The sequence below is a fragment of the Motacilla alba genome, chromosome 4 (genome assembly GCF_015832195.1).
Source record: "Motacilla alba alba isolate MOTALB_02 chromosome 4, Motacilla_alba_V1.0_pri, whole genome shotgun sequence".
NCBI classification, from domain to species: domain Eukaryota; kingdom Metazoa; phylum Chordata; class Aves; order Passeriformes; family Motacillidae; genus Motacilla; species Motacilla alba.
Genome location: NC_052019.1, coordinates 57,539,527 through 57,556,186, shown reverse-complemented (window position 1 = coordinate 57,556,186; position 16,660 = coordinate 57,539,527). Strand labels below are relative to the sequence as shown.

General features: G+C 37.3%; 1 protein-coding gene across 2 annotated transcripts in view; it reads right to left on the bottom strand.

The window, feature by feature from the left end:
* The window catches only part of ARHGAP10 (Rho GTPase activating protein 10), a 137,946-nt gene that overhangs the window by 70,268 nt on the left and 51,018 nt on the right, over nt 1-16,660 (bottom strand). The window contains exons 4-9 of one of the 2 annotated variants that reach the window (XM_038135804.1): nt 13,842-13,913; nt 10,532-10,633; nt 7,440-7,550; nt 5,277-5,381; nt 1,733-1,862; nt 326-432 (exon numbers count right to left, since the gene is read on the bottom strand). In XM_038135804.1, the coding sequence (XP_037991732.1) occupies nt 326-432; nt 1,733-1,862; nt 5,277-5,381; nt 7,440-7,550; nt 10,532-10,633; nt 13,842-13,913 (627 nt within the window). The remainder of the gene's footprint in view (nt 1-325; nt 433-1,732; nt 1,863-5,276; nt 5,382-7,439; nt 7,551-10,531; nt 10,634-13,841; nt 13,914-16,660) is intronic. The other variant, XM_038135805.1, reaches the window with a different exon arrangement.

Here is a 16,660-nt window from a genome sequence, read left to right as displayed (position 1 = left end):
TGATTTATACATTAGAAAGTTAAAGACCTCATAAACAAGATTCTAAATGGTGAAACATTGCATGTTACCTGTGCCAGGTCCTCTGCTCTCATAAAAGGATGCAACTGAAAAGTCTGGAGAATTCTTATCTATTAATAACGTAATAGAAGGTTAATGTCCACTACTTTAGGGTAATGTCCTTTAACGGCAGACTGAATTGCATAAGGAAAGATGAAAAAAAGGAGCAAGGAGTGTAGAAGGGGAAAGTACTTGACAATCTTATCTGACACATTCTCTGATCTTAATACAGGACAAGTGTAAGAGTAGAATACATAAATATACATACAAGTTTTCCTCCTGATCTGTGTTCAAATGGGATCATGGAAAACTTCTTTGTCTCTTTCCTGTACATGCAATAGTGCTTCACCCAACTGGAACCAAAGGGAGCAGGCCCTACACAACACAAAAGCAACAAATAGTATGTACTTTTCCCAGTTTCTGCATTTTCATCTTTTGCTTTCTTCTAAAATGATACTTAAGAGCCCTAGTTAATTCCTTATAATGCAGTATTTAAAGCAAAGGTACAAATTAAGAATATTATACAACATCATACTAATGTTAACCACTGCTTACTATTCTAAAATACAATGCATGTTGTACTCCACTCATATGCTTAATGACAAATGGAAAGAATTATTAGTGTGTCTTTCTCTCTCTATTACAGACAAAATAATTTTTCCCTATAAAGTAAATACCTCTTTGAGACTTTATTTAGAAGAACACAGAAAGCTAGATTTACACCTGGTAACTTGAAACTAAATAATCACAGATTACCACACCTCTGTTACAAGTTCTAAACAATCTCATGATTAAGGTCTGATCACAACTTCTGACACCAGAACTCTCTCCTATTACTCAGTGAATACCCTAGACAGAAGACACTTCCTTTAGAGCCCAGCTTACTGCAAATAGTGTTGCTGAGATTTGCACCATAATGCTAACTGTTCAAACTTGGATTCTGACCCTTTGTATCTCTGCACTTCTATTGCTTAACTTTTCCTAAAAAACAGGTCTGCAAATGAAACTTTTCACTCTATAAGGGCAAACATCTCAAAAACATGATTTATGCAAAATGTTTAAAAATAAATAATAAATTACAATAAATTGTCATTCCTTGAGCAACAAGAGCTCTGCATCTTGTTTGGCTTTTTTACTAGTGTGAGAAAGATTTATAATTGTTTGAAGTGTTGACAGGATATGATTTATGCAACATGCACCTTCACAGCAAGAATTTTAACACCAGCTACCTAACATATAGTCTGCTTTATTTGACCCTATCATCACAATTAGGTAATGAAAGTGTATCAATGAATCAAGGAAATGACACTCAATTTCATCATATTCAACAAGCCAAATTTTCAGAGGCTAACTTGACAACTCATGTTGCTGGCTGACAACAAATATTTGACAGTTTTTTGGGGGCGTCATTAGTAAGGGGTTAAAAATAAGATGAAATCCATTCTTTGGTCAAACAAAACTTCCCTGAATTCAGTTACTTTTACTAAAAACTGTCACATTTTCAGCTCAATATTCTTTTTATGAGCCACAGTAACAAGGCTGTTAAAAACTTTGAAAATATACTTAGATGACTCTTTAATCAACAGTAAATTCTTTGCATCATCATGTTACCTGTAGAGACAAGACTTGCCCACGTGCCCAATACGGGCACTGTGGAATACAAAATACATCTTACTTTTTTCCTGTACATAGAGGTAGCCTTCCATCGTGAAGTGATTTGCTCTTTTATGTTCCTGAGGATTTCTTCTGATCTTGTTCATGAGCTCCTCTACCTCTGACCTTGTTCCTTCAAAGCGATTTCGTGTCTAAAACGAGACAGCAAAAACCCTTTGGTAACAAGAGTGGAAGAAAGACTGGCTGATAGGAATCATGTACTGGGCTTGCACAGCAAGGTTTTTGTGGTCGAGGGCTACAGAGGGGGCCTCTGTGAGAAGGTGATAGAAGCTTCCTCCATGTCCCGTGGAGCCAGTGCCAGACAGCTCCAAGACAGAGCAGCCATTGGCAAAGGCTGAGCCCATCAGGGACCATGGTAGAGCCTCTGGGATAACGTATTTAAGAGGGAAAAACACAACACCAAATGCAGCCAGGGAATGGAGCAAGACTATGTGAGAGGAACAGCTCAGCAGACCCCAGTGTCAGTGCAGAAGGAGGGGCAGGAGATGCTCCAGGTGCCAGAGCTGAGATTCCCCTGAAGTGCCTGTGGACGTTGGGTAAGTCCATGGAGGATTGTCTCAAGTGGGAGAGAGCCCATGCTGGAGCAGGGGAAGAGCGTCAGGAGTCTTCCCCCCGAGGAAGAAACAGCAGTAGAGGCATCGTGTGAAGAACTGACCACAACCTTCATTCTCCTGAACCACTGAGGAAGAAGGGAAGGCTGATGGAAAGGTGTGTTTAAGATTTGGGTTTTACTTCTCATTACCCTACCCTAATGTGGTAATAAATTAAACTGAATTCTCCCAGTCAAGTCTGTTTTGCCTCTAACTGGTCTGTAGTTGGTTTTCCTGTCCTGTTCTTGATCCACAAACTCTCCAGCTAAGGAGGGCAGTGATAGAGCAGCAGGCCTCTGGCATCCAGCCAGGGCCAACCCACCACAAATAACTACAAAAAGAGACAATGATCCAGGCCATTTTAGGACATTAAGTCCTAAAGCACAATTCCCATATATATGTTTACTCTTCAAGTTTGCTGATATTTTTCAAAATCAATGTGAGGTTTAGATATCAGCTACTGTGACTGTGGAAAGTACACTAAGACTGCCAGTGTAGGTTTTGAAAAAATGCACTGGCCTGTTCAGAGAGAAGTGAAATACTGAGTGCAAAACTAATTGAATATTGAAATTTCCTTAGAAAAATATTACTACATATATTGGCTTAATTCATGAGACTCTTACTTGTTGACAGGAAGTAGAGGATTTTCTGTGGTAATTGAGGAAAAAAGTGTCAGGAAGGTCATCAATAGTCTGTACAGATTGAGACTGTTTACGTGCCAAATGTTTTGACCACACACAAGCAGAAGCATACAAAAACAACCTAAAAAAACTTGAAGTCCAGTTGATTATTATTCCTGAATGTCACTTATTCCAAAGTCTGCAAGCAGCAGGAAGAGAAATATTTATCAGAATATTAGCAAAAACAATCAGAAAGTAACCATGCCACCCACGTATTATATGACAGGACTACACGAAACAACAGAGTAGCTCACACCTGACACAAGAAACACTTTGGTTTGGTCTGAAAAACGCTGATAATTGGTAAATGAGCAAATAAAACCACAACAATCATGGTAATAACTGGTTTTCTCTACATATGCACCTGTCCAGGCTGAAAACACTGAAAACATTTTAAAATCCAAGCTAGTACATGTGTTTTGAGGAAAGCACATAGTTCCAGATGCATGCTTATGTGCCTTTTTTGCTTTTCTGAAAGCACCTTTGTTTTTCTGAAAATATGGCCTCACCTATTTTATCTTTTCCCCAGGGCAAGCATACAAGATAGCACAACTTTTGGAAGAATCAGCTTTCTAGAGCTTGGGATACAAGACTGGGGTGGGTCTTTTACTTTCTTTCATTAGAGGGGAACAGATGGGCAGTGAGAGGAAGGCAGGGTTTGTGGGTGTGGAGAGGATATTCCTAGGTCAATTCTCACAGTAAAGACAACCTGAATGAAAGGAAAGCCAACTACTACAGCTATACTGGCAACTCTTAAATCACTCTCCATATCCAGCTAGACTGTCTGTACTGGATCTTGTACCCTTCAATTTCTAACACATCAATCCAGTGTCCTGCCGGCTGCTCAGCTGTAGCACAGGCAGACCCCAGTTCATTTTTCCTTTGGGATGTCTTGCTGATCTTCAGCACAGAGGAGAATGTGTCATTTCAATGGAAAATGAAGCTGCTGAGATTAACTTACTTTATTACTGCTCATCGCTTCTTCAGATCACTCCACTGGCTATTTTCCATCCGTATTCTGAAACCCAGCTCTTCAAAACTGTATCAGTTTCCCTCTCATGCTTCAGCTGGCATCAGTTCCCCTCTAAACTGCTCCTCACTCTGTTAAGCACACAGAAGAAGCAAGTCTGGCCTGACAATTCCCCCACAAGCACTGACTTCTGCAACAAATGTCTGCTTACAAAGTTACCTCTAACCAGCTCCCCTTCTCAAACCAAACAACAGCTCAAAAGGAAACTTGACACTTGAACATACAGGAAGAAAATTAAAGGAATGGTATTGTGACATGTGAATCACATCACTATGCATTACAACAATCCTCCCTTCCGCCTCTCTGCTAGTTAAGCCATTTCTAAAAACAGACTGTCCTCTCCAAGAAGTAGTTTCTGTGTCTTAATTCCAGTTGACCTCAGAGGTCAACAAAACAAATGCACCATCAGGAATTGATTGTTTGCAGTAAGGTGTGTGGTGCGCTTCCTACCAAGAGGCCTCTGGCACATCCAAGCTTCATTCTTTATAAATCTCAAGGAAGCAAACAGACCATCTGGCTAGTAACTCTTTCAGTCCCGCTCCTTCAGCCTTCACCTTGTTTCCTGCTCTCCCAGTCCAGATCACACTGAGAGATTTGGGATCAGGGCACACTAAACTAGTGGTGGCCCCATTTGCCTGCCCTCGAAGGAACAAATAATTTTGTCAAATATGCCATGGGTGCCAACACCAAGTCTCCTTACACAGTTCTGCCCCCCAAACCAACAGGGATGCTCTTGTTTAAAAGGGCTGCTTCAAGACAAACTCCACACTGCTGTAACCAGATGGTTTTTTCCCTTTTCTTAGTTATGGATAATGCAACCCTATAGGGAAATGACCCTCAGACATGACCACCACATACTTAATTTCAAAGTACACCCAAAACACTGAAAACTTCATATTTCATTACCTTTATTCTGAATTATCCAGTGTTGTATGCGTTTTTAACACACTTCATTTGCTTTAAATAATCCTTGCATTATTTCCGTCTCCAAAAATAAAATTTAAAAGGAGTGGATGCCTTTTACTACATGCTTGTTTTTTACAGTATTATTAGAAATTACAAAAAACTCACTGGAATTAGTGATGATTTGTTCAGTGGTGCAGTTGGTTATCCAGGAGATGGCACCATATCCCCAAAATTCACAAGCAATGCACTCACATGGAACTTTAGGTGTTGGCAGCACAGATACTGCACATGCAGCATCTTCAGCAAGTGATTTTACTCACAAAAATAGACTCAACTTACATTTTGTATATTTATCTGCAAGGCCATTTTGTAATGATTGAAGTCTTTAGCAAGTTCATATCCTTGGTGATAGAAAGTGAATAAGCCCTGAAAAAATGATAGCACCTGAAAGAGAAAGAAAGACTTGTTAGAACGGAAAAACTCCATTTTCTTCAATACAATTGCTGCACATAGGCTTTTTTTGGAAAGATAGATTACAAAATTATTATTTTTAAATAAATTTCCACTAATGCCTACACTTTATGAGTAATATTTAAATCCAAATGATGATCTATGTATACAGACATTTTGGATGGTGCTGTCTCTGGAATTTCACAACTGATCTCTACTTTCCATTTGACCATAGGAAATATATATCCCATGTTCCAAAACTTTCCTATGTAACATTTTCCTACAACTGCTCTGATACCAATGATGTCTGGAACACATATTTGTGCACAAGGAGGTAATGATCATTCTGTCCTTTCGTCACCATTTCCCTGGTCATTCCTCTCTCTGCTAATGACCACATGGAGATGACTGTCACATCAGTCATCTGGTTTGCTGGAAGAAGGAAGCTTCACCCATTGCTGCTTTTTGTGCACAGATCCGACCTTCTGTCAGAACCAGCAAGTGACCCACATAGCATATGCTGACTTTAGTATTTCAATTTAAAAGAACAAACAAGTCGTACTACCCTGGAAGCAGCATGAGGTGTAGTGCTGTCTAACCCTCCTGTTTAGGTCACGTTGCTGGAACAAAGCAAGTGAGACATAAAAGAAAAACTCTCTAAAGAATGCAACCCAAAGAATGTATTTAATAAAAGCCTGAAGTCATATAGCAAATAAAGCATTTCCAACAAATGCAGAAAACCCCATAAATTTTAAGTATTAAGGGAAAAGGAAGTAAGAATTTGGTACAAAGCTTTCTAGTCTAGTGTAAACTTCAAGTGCAAATTAGGCAACATAAAGTACAGCCCCATCCAGAAGGAGTTTTAAGAATTGAAAAAGGGACATGTTGCAAGAACATAATTTGAAGAGTCATTTCTCTAATCTGGCTCTGAGGAAACTTCAAACAGTCTGAAACACAATAATCAAATGCAAAGCTATTTGGGGTTAGAAAAATATTATTCAAAAACATTTTCTTAAAAAAGGAAAAGCCAACATATCTACACCAGAAAAACCCCACACAACCACTCTTTTCACAGCATTTTGCCTTTCTTTAAACAATGCTAATATAATTGCAGCAATTTATTCCCCCTTAAGTATTTTAGCAATTTTTTTCATACAGGAAATATCTATATTAGAATACTTAGTTCTTAATAACTGCATAAAGACAAGGTATTTTGATTAGGGTCATTTGAAACTTTTTTTTTTCATTATTATATTGAAGCACTTGTATCAGAATAAAAGGACAAACTTGGCCCAAAAGCACAGACTTCAAAGCATGAGAGAATGGAAGTTGCTTCTACAATCCATCCTCCCTTTTTTCTCAGTATTACACTTACTGTTCTCTTGTTGTTTGATAAATTTGTATTTAAAATACCAAGCTACTGCACATTTCAGAAAAATTTTAGAATGAGTTCTTCTCATAGATTTAAGAGCGCCTCATCAGCGCATGCAGCATTTCCACCAAAATGAAATTAAACCCCTTGATTTCTGCACAGATTCAACTGCAAGTGGAATTAAACATATCAGACTACTTAGGAACAGGCTTCTTACCCAGCAGCACCCTCCTAATTGATTTATATCAGCAATTCTTTACTAGAAGGCCTCTAAGCCCAACCTTCATAATTAAAATTAGATTCCTTGTATTAGTCAGCAATAACATTTCATTGGTTAGAAAACTCAAGGCAAGAATCTTGACACCAAGATCTTCTTGAATCCTCTATTCCATCTCACAATGTGAATTAAGGTTTTTTCAGTACAACAAAAGGTTTCACACATTTTCTGAAAATCAAAATCAGTGGGTCCAAATCAGTTCTTATTACTGAGGTAAGATTTGACATGCCTGGTTAAATTTATCTGCACTAGGAATCTGTACAGATGTAACAAGTTAGTATAAATTCTGTTAAGTCACTCAATTGGTTGTGCTTTCCTGAAAGCAAAGCTTGGCTTTTGTCCAAACGCATTCCTTCTCCATCCCTTATGAAAGGTAGAGTAGGTTTAATTCCCTGATACTCACAGGCTCCACACACTCAAATTTCTTCCGCTCCTGGATCTCCTGCAACTTGCACACGTACTCAAGGGACAGCTCATAGAAGTGTTTTCTGTTCTGCTCCACTTGGTTATCTGCCTGCACACAGAGCACACCTCATGAAGTATCACAGACGTTTTGCAGACAGCTTCAGGATAACACACACACAGAAGTGGCAAGCAGATAATTTTCACCATATTTGAGGGATTTGCTACAACATAGATCATTCCTTTACTTTTAAGTGGCAGCAGCAATTCTCTTTCACTAGGTAACATATGCAGTTTTGAATCATGAGGCTAGACTTTTTAGAAAAATTCCAGCAACTCCTCTTTAAGCTTCTTTTCTAGGAAATCCAACTTTTAACAGCATTGCAAAAGTACCTGCCCGAACAGAGAGTGGGAGCTAAGAGCATCATCCATTCGAAAAGGGGAACATTGTCTCTCTAATCAAATTAAGGAAGAAAATGTTATTTTTGAAAACTACACTGATGGTGCTGTAATTTTTACCCTATAACCCAAATAACTGCTGTAAATAGCCAGAATGCTGTTGTACTCATCCCACAACTGTGCTCACTCTCAGTGGCAAGAAATGCAATGGAAAAAAGTTCACTTATTGGTACAACACTCCAGAAGTTTCCCCAGAGCATCCAGTGTCTAAAAATGCAGCATTTCTACCTGCAGCTGATATTTAGCACAGCTTTGCAGAAATGCCAACGCTATATTGATGCTGAACAGCTAGATTTCAGCTAACATCCATCTGCATATAAATATTTCACTTTCTAGTGTCTACCTATTTTTTTATGAAGTTATTATTTAGGTATATGTAAGATTCATTTAAATTCATCTTAAAATTTAGTAATAGAAACTGTTATTTTAATAACATGAAAGAAAAGGTTACTCTAAGTAACTAACACTTAGTCTTTGCCCACAAAGATAATACAAAATTCATCTACAGTGAATTACCAAAGAAGTGGAGAAAGGGTTACATGAAAGGACAAGACTTACTCTCAGACTCTGTCTTAAATACTGAGACTACATCCTTCAGGCACAACAGTGACTGCTGTGCTTTAAGAGGATAAACCAAATTAGCTTTAAGACAGTTTTGCCTTAAGACATGCTTGGCTTTACTGCTCTGTGCTGGAGAACTCCCAGCAGTTAAAGGGGCATAACCACAAATGCCAATTAATAAATTAAGCCCTGATAAGTATTTCAGTAAGCAAATGTGTTTCAACAAGCCATGCCATTTTGATGCATCCCATAAACCGTGGAATTGTTTGAGTTGCCAGCCTATAAACACAGGAATTGTTTGAGTTGTCAGCTAAGCTTCTAATCATATATACATGAAGGGTACCACAACACCCTAGAAAGAAACTCTGAAGTGGATCTTCGAGGACATCTGGCTCACCACACAGTCCACAATACATTATCACATCTCTCAGTTTTTTGAGGCATGAGCCTCCCATGCACCCAGCAAGTTGCATTGTAGTTTGTGTACTGCTGAAGAATGAGAGAAGTGAGATACACACCACTCCACAATAAAATTACAGGAATATCCCCACCACCAGGAGAGTTAAAAGTTGTGCTCATGTTAAGACACACTCCACAACATGGCATGTTTTTCATCAAATTTTTGTCAAATTTATCCCTGCACTATTTACTCCACTCAGGAACTGACAAAACTAGACATGAATAAAACTAAATTATATACATTGCATCTATATACAACATATATACATATGCAACTATACACCTGTTCTCTAAGCTTGTGCAAGAAATTGTTTCCCATCTCCTCTGACAACACGCCCCAAGGGTTTTTTTTCTTATACATTTATACTTCAAAATTAAACACATAAATGTGAGAGCCTGACTGAAGAATTTCAGAATTTTTGCTCATGAAACTTTGAAGGACATTTTAAACAAATCTATTTGCTCATTCTAGATTTCACACATGCTCTAAAGCTTCAGGCTATATTTGAGACAGCTTCAAAATGCCTCTTAGAGGCATTATGTATTTTTCCATTGAGGTTAGGTCTCATTTCAGATATGATACCAAGAAACCATATTTCATCAAGAAATCATAATCAGCCCTTTATCATTTTCTCTGTGTCAAGTTCTTTGGCAGCTGATCAATTTGACAAAAGTACAGGTCCTGACACATAAGCCATGCCCAATAACTTCACCGGGACAACTCAACTCCCAAAAAGACATTTCTTTACACAGGTGAGGGTCTATGTTGCAAGTGCAGCATGGTGAAGTGACACCTTCGTGAAGCTCGAGAGTAGAGAAATTCCAGGGTAACTTTGCCAGTAATATTAACCATTTTTATGAAAAATGGTTTGGGATGGGGTAGAGAGCAGGAACAGGAGTTATCCCTGAGGAAAACATTAAGGTTTTTTATAGTCTAAGCATTAATAATTCTGACATAATTACATTTATCTAGGAAAAAATGTCCTTCTGGCTACAGCAAGTCTCTACAAGATTTCCCGGCAGTCTTTTCACATACTATTTGCTGTTGCTCCAGAAATAAAAACTATTACAAATAAGTTGATGATGATAAGAAACCCAGAGGGAACCAGAAGGAATGCCAGGCAAACAAATCTATCAGTTATAAATTGTCAACAAACTTTTTTATAGCACTACTCAAAAAAAATCCCAAAACAAATCATCAAAACGTGAGAAAAAGCAAAGGCACAAACCCACTATGTTTGGGAATAAAAGTCTTGCTGTCCTCTGCTATAAGTGTTATCACAGGACATTCAGTCAATACTCACAATGCAATGCAAATTACATGAATGGTAAAGCCTTGTAAGAAATTCAGAGATCTTCACAGTGTGTCTGCACTTCTCTATTCCTTCAATTATAGATAAAAAATGACATGAGACTCGGTGCTTCACACACAAAACCCTTGATTCAGAAAATGGTGGAGGTACTAAGTTCAGCAAATACTGATTTTCGCACCAACCTTTCCAGATGAGAAAATTGGTTTGTTTTACCACTGAGAATGCTGTTTCTGCATTTGCCTAAGTATATTTACGTATTCCAAAGCCTACCGTCAGCATTAAAAAAGGGGGGCAACAATACCTCTTGTAATTGCAGCTCCTTCTTCTTAGCTGATAAATTCAAATGTTTTTCTAACAAACTGTAGTTCTTCTCTGTCTCTTTATCAAACTTCTTCTTTTCCTCCTAGATGCAGAAACAAAGTAGCAATTGTGTCAATATAAAAGTGTACTATTTTTCTTCTGTTAAAATTCTAGTTCATCAAGAATAAAGAGGAAAAAACCATAGCTTCAGAAAGCAGAGAAAAATATGCTCCATCTCATTTTAAAAATCAATTTAAAGGCTAACTTGAAATGAAATCCCGTTGCATCATTATGCTCTAGCTTATCACACAGATGATTACATCTTCTAAGTGAAAAAAGCAAAAAACCTGGCCTCTTCTTGATTTATTGCATTTTTCATTACTTTCAGGCATCATCCACACCACCTTGTTTTTGAATAAAAGTCATTACATGGAAATATCAGTTTCACTGAAAAAATAACTTTCTAAAAATGACAAGGGAAAAGTTCCAACAGTTCGAAACCCAAAGGAAATACACCTCTATATTCCACAGGATTTATTCATTTTAAAGCTATACAACAACCTCAGTCCTGAATTCCTATTTCTACCAGAGTTTTATTGTGCCCATAACAAAAACCCAATAAAAAGAAAAAATATCCATAAAAACTAATATCACAGCATCAAAAGAAAAACTCTCGCAGACATGGAGGAATATCATTTGCACAATGTAAAAATGTTTCTCTGACCACCAAAAGCAATGTACTGGAAGAGGGACAGTCATTACTTTTTAGGAAAAAAACTACTTTTGTTAGGAAATCTGAGTTTCCGAATCTATTTTAGAAGAAGATATTGTAAAACAAATTGATTCCTTAGTTCCACTATATTAAGGCAAAAATCAGTATTCATGAATTCAACCAACCAGTTTTGAAGCTATTTTTAGTATATCTAATTGCAGTTGAAAATAACTTCAAATAGGTAAAATCAAGTATTTAACTACATATTCAAGAACTGGTAGATTTAATCACCAAAAAGATACTAGTTCAATTAAAATATTTTTCCTCATCTGTAGATTTGAAGTCACACTTAAATGTATTCTAACCTAATCCCTGGTTAAACTCTACAGACATAATTGCTCTTTTTTTCTCCTCTTAACCTTTCATTTTGAACAATACTATATATACTATATTTTTGCTCTCTGAACCATTAGATTCTGAAAATGGCATTACATTAACGAGGCTGTTTAGGATTGCCTCTCAGCAAGGACTTCTAACAGAATTTTTTTCCCCCCACTCTGAGACTCAAAATTTCCTTTACAAAATGAGTCTCAAAAAATATTTGTTATCAACTGAAAAACATGAACATATGCCTATAGTATCAGGGTGATTAGAGATAACATATTAGCAACATGGGGAATGAGGAACAAAGTGCAGGGAAACAGGTGAATCTTTGTGTTTATATTAGCAAAATTTCCCTCGATGTGGTGAACATAAAAAAAAAAAAAAGAGTTTTCTTAACTTCTTAACAGGCAAAGCCAGAAACTTTACACACATGGCTCAGGATTAGTGCAGCAATACCTTTCAATAAGTGTCTCAGCTTCCAACTCTATGAAGCTAAACTTTCCTCCCCTTCCTTTTCTTAAGCTTAACTCAGACCATTTCATCAGCAAAGGGATGTAAGATGCAGAAAAAATCTGAGGCACCAGATTCAACTTTTATTTTGTAATGGTAGAGCATAAATCTTTCTTAAAGCAAGTACTACCCAATGTTGCAGATATATTTCACCACTAGATGCCACAGCTTGGTTTTCAGAGCTAAGCAGAGTTATATTTCCAATGTCAGTGTTTTGATTATATTGAATAAATATTCAGTTAAGAATATTCCAAGAGCTAAATATTTTTAGAGCGTTTATATTTTAAAATTTTACAATTATGTAAGACTTCTATTTAAAGGTTTAAATTACCTTTTTTGACAGAATTCTGCAAAAAAAAAGTTTAGATCAGAAATAAAACCTGCAGCTTCACAGAAACAGTATGCAGGCAAACAAGGAAAGAAAATTTCATCCAAACAGAACAGGAGATGTGGACTTTGTGAATGTAATTTTTGTTAGAAGCATCAGGAAGAGAATTCTGACTAGGAAATGAATGAACATATGAGATAACTCAAAGCATTAGGAGTTCTCACCCCAATACCAGCAATATTCTTTAACAGCAAAAATACTGCTGAAATAATGCATTCATTACACAGCTGCTTCTATGACAATCAGTTACATTCAGAACAAATTCTCTTTTTCCTTGGAAGACTGGCTTTATTACAGACCAAGTTTTTACTGAGTGTTGGTTGGGTCACCTAATATACTTCTCTCAAGTCCATAAAATTACACAAAGCTCATTGTACCATTGAACTGAAAGGATTTATGATCAACAGAGCATTTTCAGTTCATGAACACTGGAATCATATGCAGACATGTTAATCATTCCTGCCAAAGTCAAAATGCATAGTGATCTTATAAGTGAAATGGTCCTTACATCACTAAATATCACTGGTGATGAAGACATGAAATTTTAAAATAAACCATATGCAGGTATTTTGAATTTTTTTTGAGTTTTACAACATAAAATTTTAATAAAATGCTGGTTTCTTACTTTTATACTGTTTTTTAATAAGCACTTTAATTTCTCACTGCAAGGAAGGCATACAGACACAAATTTGTCTTTGTTACTTTTATCCAAATCTAGTCTGTACTTATTACATGAAGTTCACTTAGTTTTTTTTTTAAATATTCACAACTTACTGACAATCTTAAAAAAATGACCAAATGCTTCTATCAAAAATACTTTCTATGAGATCTTGTCCTCAGCCTCTTCATCCCTATTATTCCCATGCATACAGAGCCAGTGAGTTATTTATTCAAAACAAAAAAATAAATAAAGGCAATAGGCAATTCTCACTTGCAGGTGGCAAAAATGTAGTTAAAAGCATATGGATGAGTGAGCTCCTTTAGGTAGTTAATATTTTTCAGCCTTTGATTGTGCAACTGCAGGCAAATACAAAGCAGAACAGGGTTACCCATTAGGAAGGGGGGCAGGCTGTTAGCAGAATTCTTCCTATTCCAGACAGAGGAGATAAGGGAGGTGGGGAGGAGGAAGGGAAAGGACACATTCTTCTCTTCTTGAAACATTCCATTTGTTTCTGAGCCAAGTTCTCAAAGGAGAAACAAAAAGTGTGAACACATGAAACAGAAACAATAATATGTTTCTGCCAATTACATGTCATTATTACAATGCAATCCAAGTAGAGAAATTAAACAAACTTATAAAGGCAAGGAGGGACAAACCTTTACAGCTCCAAGCTGCTCTTTCCTAAATCTTTCCAAAGGTTTGATCAGAGTTTCAGTAACACTGAGTGCCTAAAGAAAAAAAAAGCATGGGTTAGGTTTCTGTAGCCAGATTGATGAGTCACATCAGCATCAGCAATAAAAAGGAAAAAGCAAGGAAGCTCTGGGGTAAAATAATAGAAGCATGCAAGTTAGAACTTCTAACTCAAAAAAAAAATCACATCTGAATTCATTCAAGCTTACAAAATTTCTTAATTCAATCCACTATCAGGAAAACTAAATTAAAACAAATGCAAAAATTTCAGAAATTTCCAGGTTGCACCCAAAATTGCAACTGCTTAATTTGTGCCAGTCTTGCAGATCAGGTTGAAGGCCTCAATTGCAACACCAGAATGACACAGAGGACAAATGAGCTTCATTAGGGGATGCAAAGATTTCTGCAACAAGAAGCACTACAGACAAATGTGGAATAGACCAGTGAGTAGCAAATAATAATCTTTTAAGACAGTCAGAGCCACTAGGCACTCATATAAATCTCCAAATATTAACACACTTAAGTACATTATTAAGACCTTAAGCTAAATTACAAAATCAAAGAGGTGCAAAGCCAACAAACAAGAGGTTGAGATGACTGGGTGAGCATCCACCAGTGCACTTACAATATAAAGTCTCATGGCCATTGCAAAAAGAAAAAAAGAGGACACAATATTCCATCATAAGACAGAAAACTGTAGCTTATTAAATCTGCACAGCTACTAATTCACATGAAATTTCCCTGAAGATGGAGCAGGGTTCCATTTGGTGCAAAGAAGACTCTGAATTCTAAAAATATTTGAATTTCAGGAAAGGCAGGTACTTCTTGAATGCAGCAGCAGCATGGAAAAGATGGCAAGAGCATTGCAGGTGAGGGGGAGTAGGGGGAGCAGAACTTGTGGTCTGTCCTAAGGCAGACCCATAGAACAAATCATGCCCAGGACTGGGCATAGCATAGCTGCTGGGCTAGGATGCCAAGAGTTCAGGCAGAGCTCCCTGGAATCCCCCTAACATAAAACAGAAGCCTTTCTCTCTCTTTCCTCCCCTTTCCCCTCCCTTTATAGTGAAAATCCTCAGATAAAACATCACAGGCTTAAACCGGCCTTCTGGAACACTTCTGAAAATCCTTATCACAAAACACACACGGGATGTTCCAGAGATCTGGCACAACATAAATCTGAACGGCACTGTCTGCTCCCACCCATCCCTGCAGCCATGAGGGATTACTGTGGGAGTCATCCTGCCAATTCACTGTAACCACAGCAACCCACATTTCTACAGGGCCAGCACAGCCCACGAACCTGCAGCTAACTGGAAACCCAAAGAGCTGGCAAGTCTGGGCCAAACTGGGTGCTGCACAGTCATCCACATAGCAGCTACATCCTAACTTCAGAGCACGTTTTCTCAGCACAGAACTTCCCTCTCCATCCATTTCCTGATTTTGCCAAAAACATTTTAAAGCACCCTTGGGAGCAGTGGGAAAAGGAAGAACTCTCAAGTCAGAGTGGAGAGCATGGAAACCTCACAATCAGTCCTTCTATACTGGAAAACTTTAAATTGTTCTCAGTTCTAACAAAGTGAAGGAGAAAACCCTTCAGAGGAAAACTCTGAGAGGATGGCTCAAGCTTCCATGAGGTAGAGCACCACACTTACTGGAATCATTTCAAAGCATTTAAAGGTAACAACTGAGCACTCACGTGGTTAGATGGTTAATAATAATTAACAAATGACAAGTTGCTTATTAGTTGTTTGAACATTTACACAAAAAAGTGTAAGGTTAACACGCATTGAATGTATGTTGAACGCAAATCCAAATCAAAGAAAACCATAGCACCTTGATGTAACAAAGGAAAAATACAAAAAAAAAGAGGAAAATATATGCATAAAAGGCTGTGCTTCATAAAACAGCAGAGCTGTAAATCACTTGTTCTGCTGCTCTGGTGCAGTATTAACCATGGGAACCACTACAGGAATTTGTTTGAAGCAGAAAATAGTCTTTAAACCAAAATGGGATGTTCTCTTCAGTGACTGCCAACAAGCAGATTCCACTGCTGCCAGTGGGATGATATGGCAGTAATTCTTTGATAAAAAAAAAAAAATAAACAAGCTTCCCCTCTATCCAAAAAAGACACTTCTCATTTTGCACAACTTAAACTTTTATTAACAGATGTATCCCCGGGTGCCTGCCATGAAGGTACTTATGATTTGTTACCCCCTTTGCCTTCTGTGCCTGGGTTAAATAACAGGACTCTTACTTCTGGGTGGAGTGAGGTTTTGCAGATCTTTGGTCATTCTCACAGAGCTTCATACCAGGCCATATATTAGAATGCAAGACTGGAAAATTCAACAGTGAATAACAGAGATGTTCTTCTGACTGACCAAGTTCATAATTAAAATACCTCCAATACAAGATTAAATAGAGATGCATTCCTGCTGTTTTCCAGTATATAGAATCCAGTGCTTGTCATGAAAAATTATAAAAATATGTATTATTATTTACAGGAAAAAAAAATCTACACTGCTATTCATTCTTAACTTATTTATAACTTGGAAACTTAAAACAACTCTTTTTTCAAAACTATAGATAACAAATTAGCAAATAAGTGAGGGATTACCTAAATATATTTGTAATTATAACTTGTACCTTTCTTCAGAACTAGAATCATGTTAAAATGGAAAATTTCCCGCAAAAGTTAAACTAGGCATTTAAGTTGATTAATATGAAACTAGATGTTCCTTCCTTTTTCAACTTCTGTTTGACTCTTACATTCATTTTCATCCCTCTT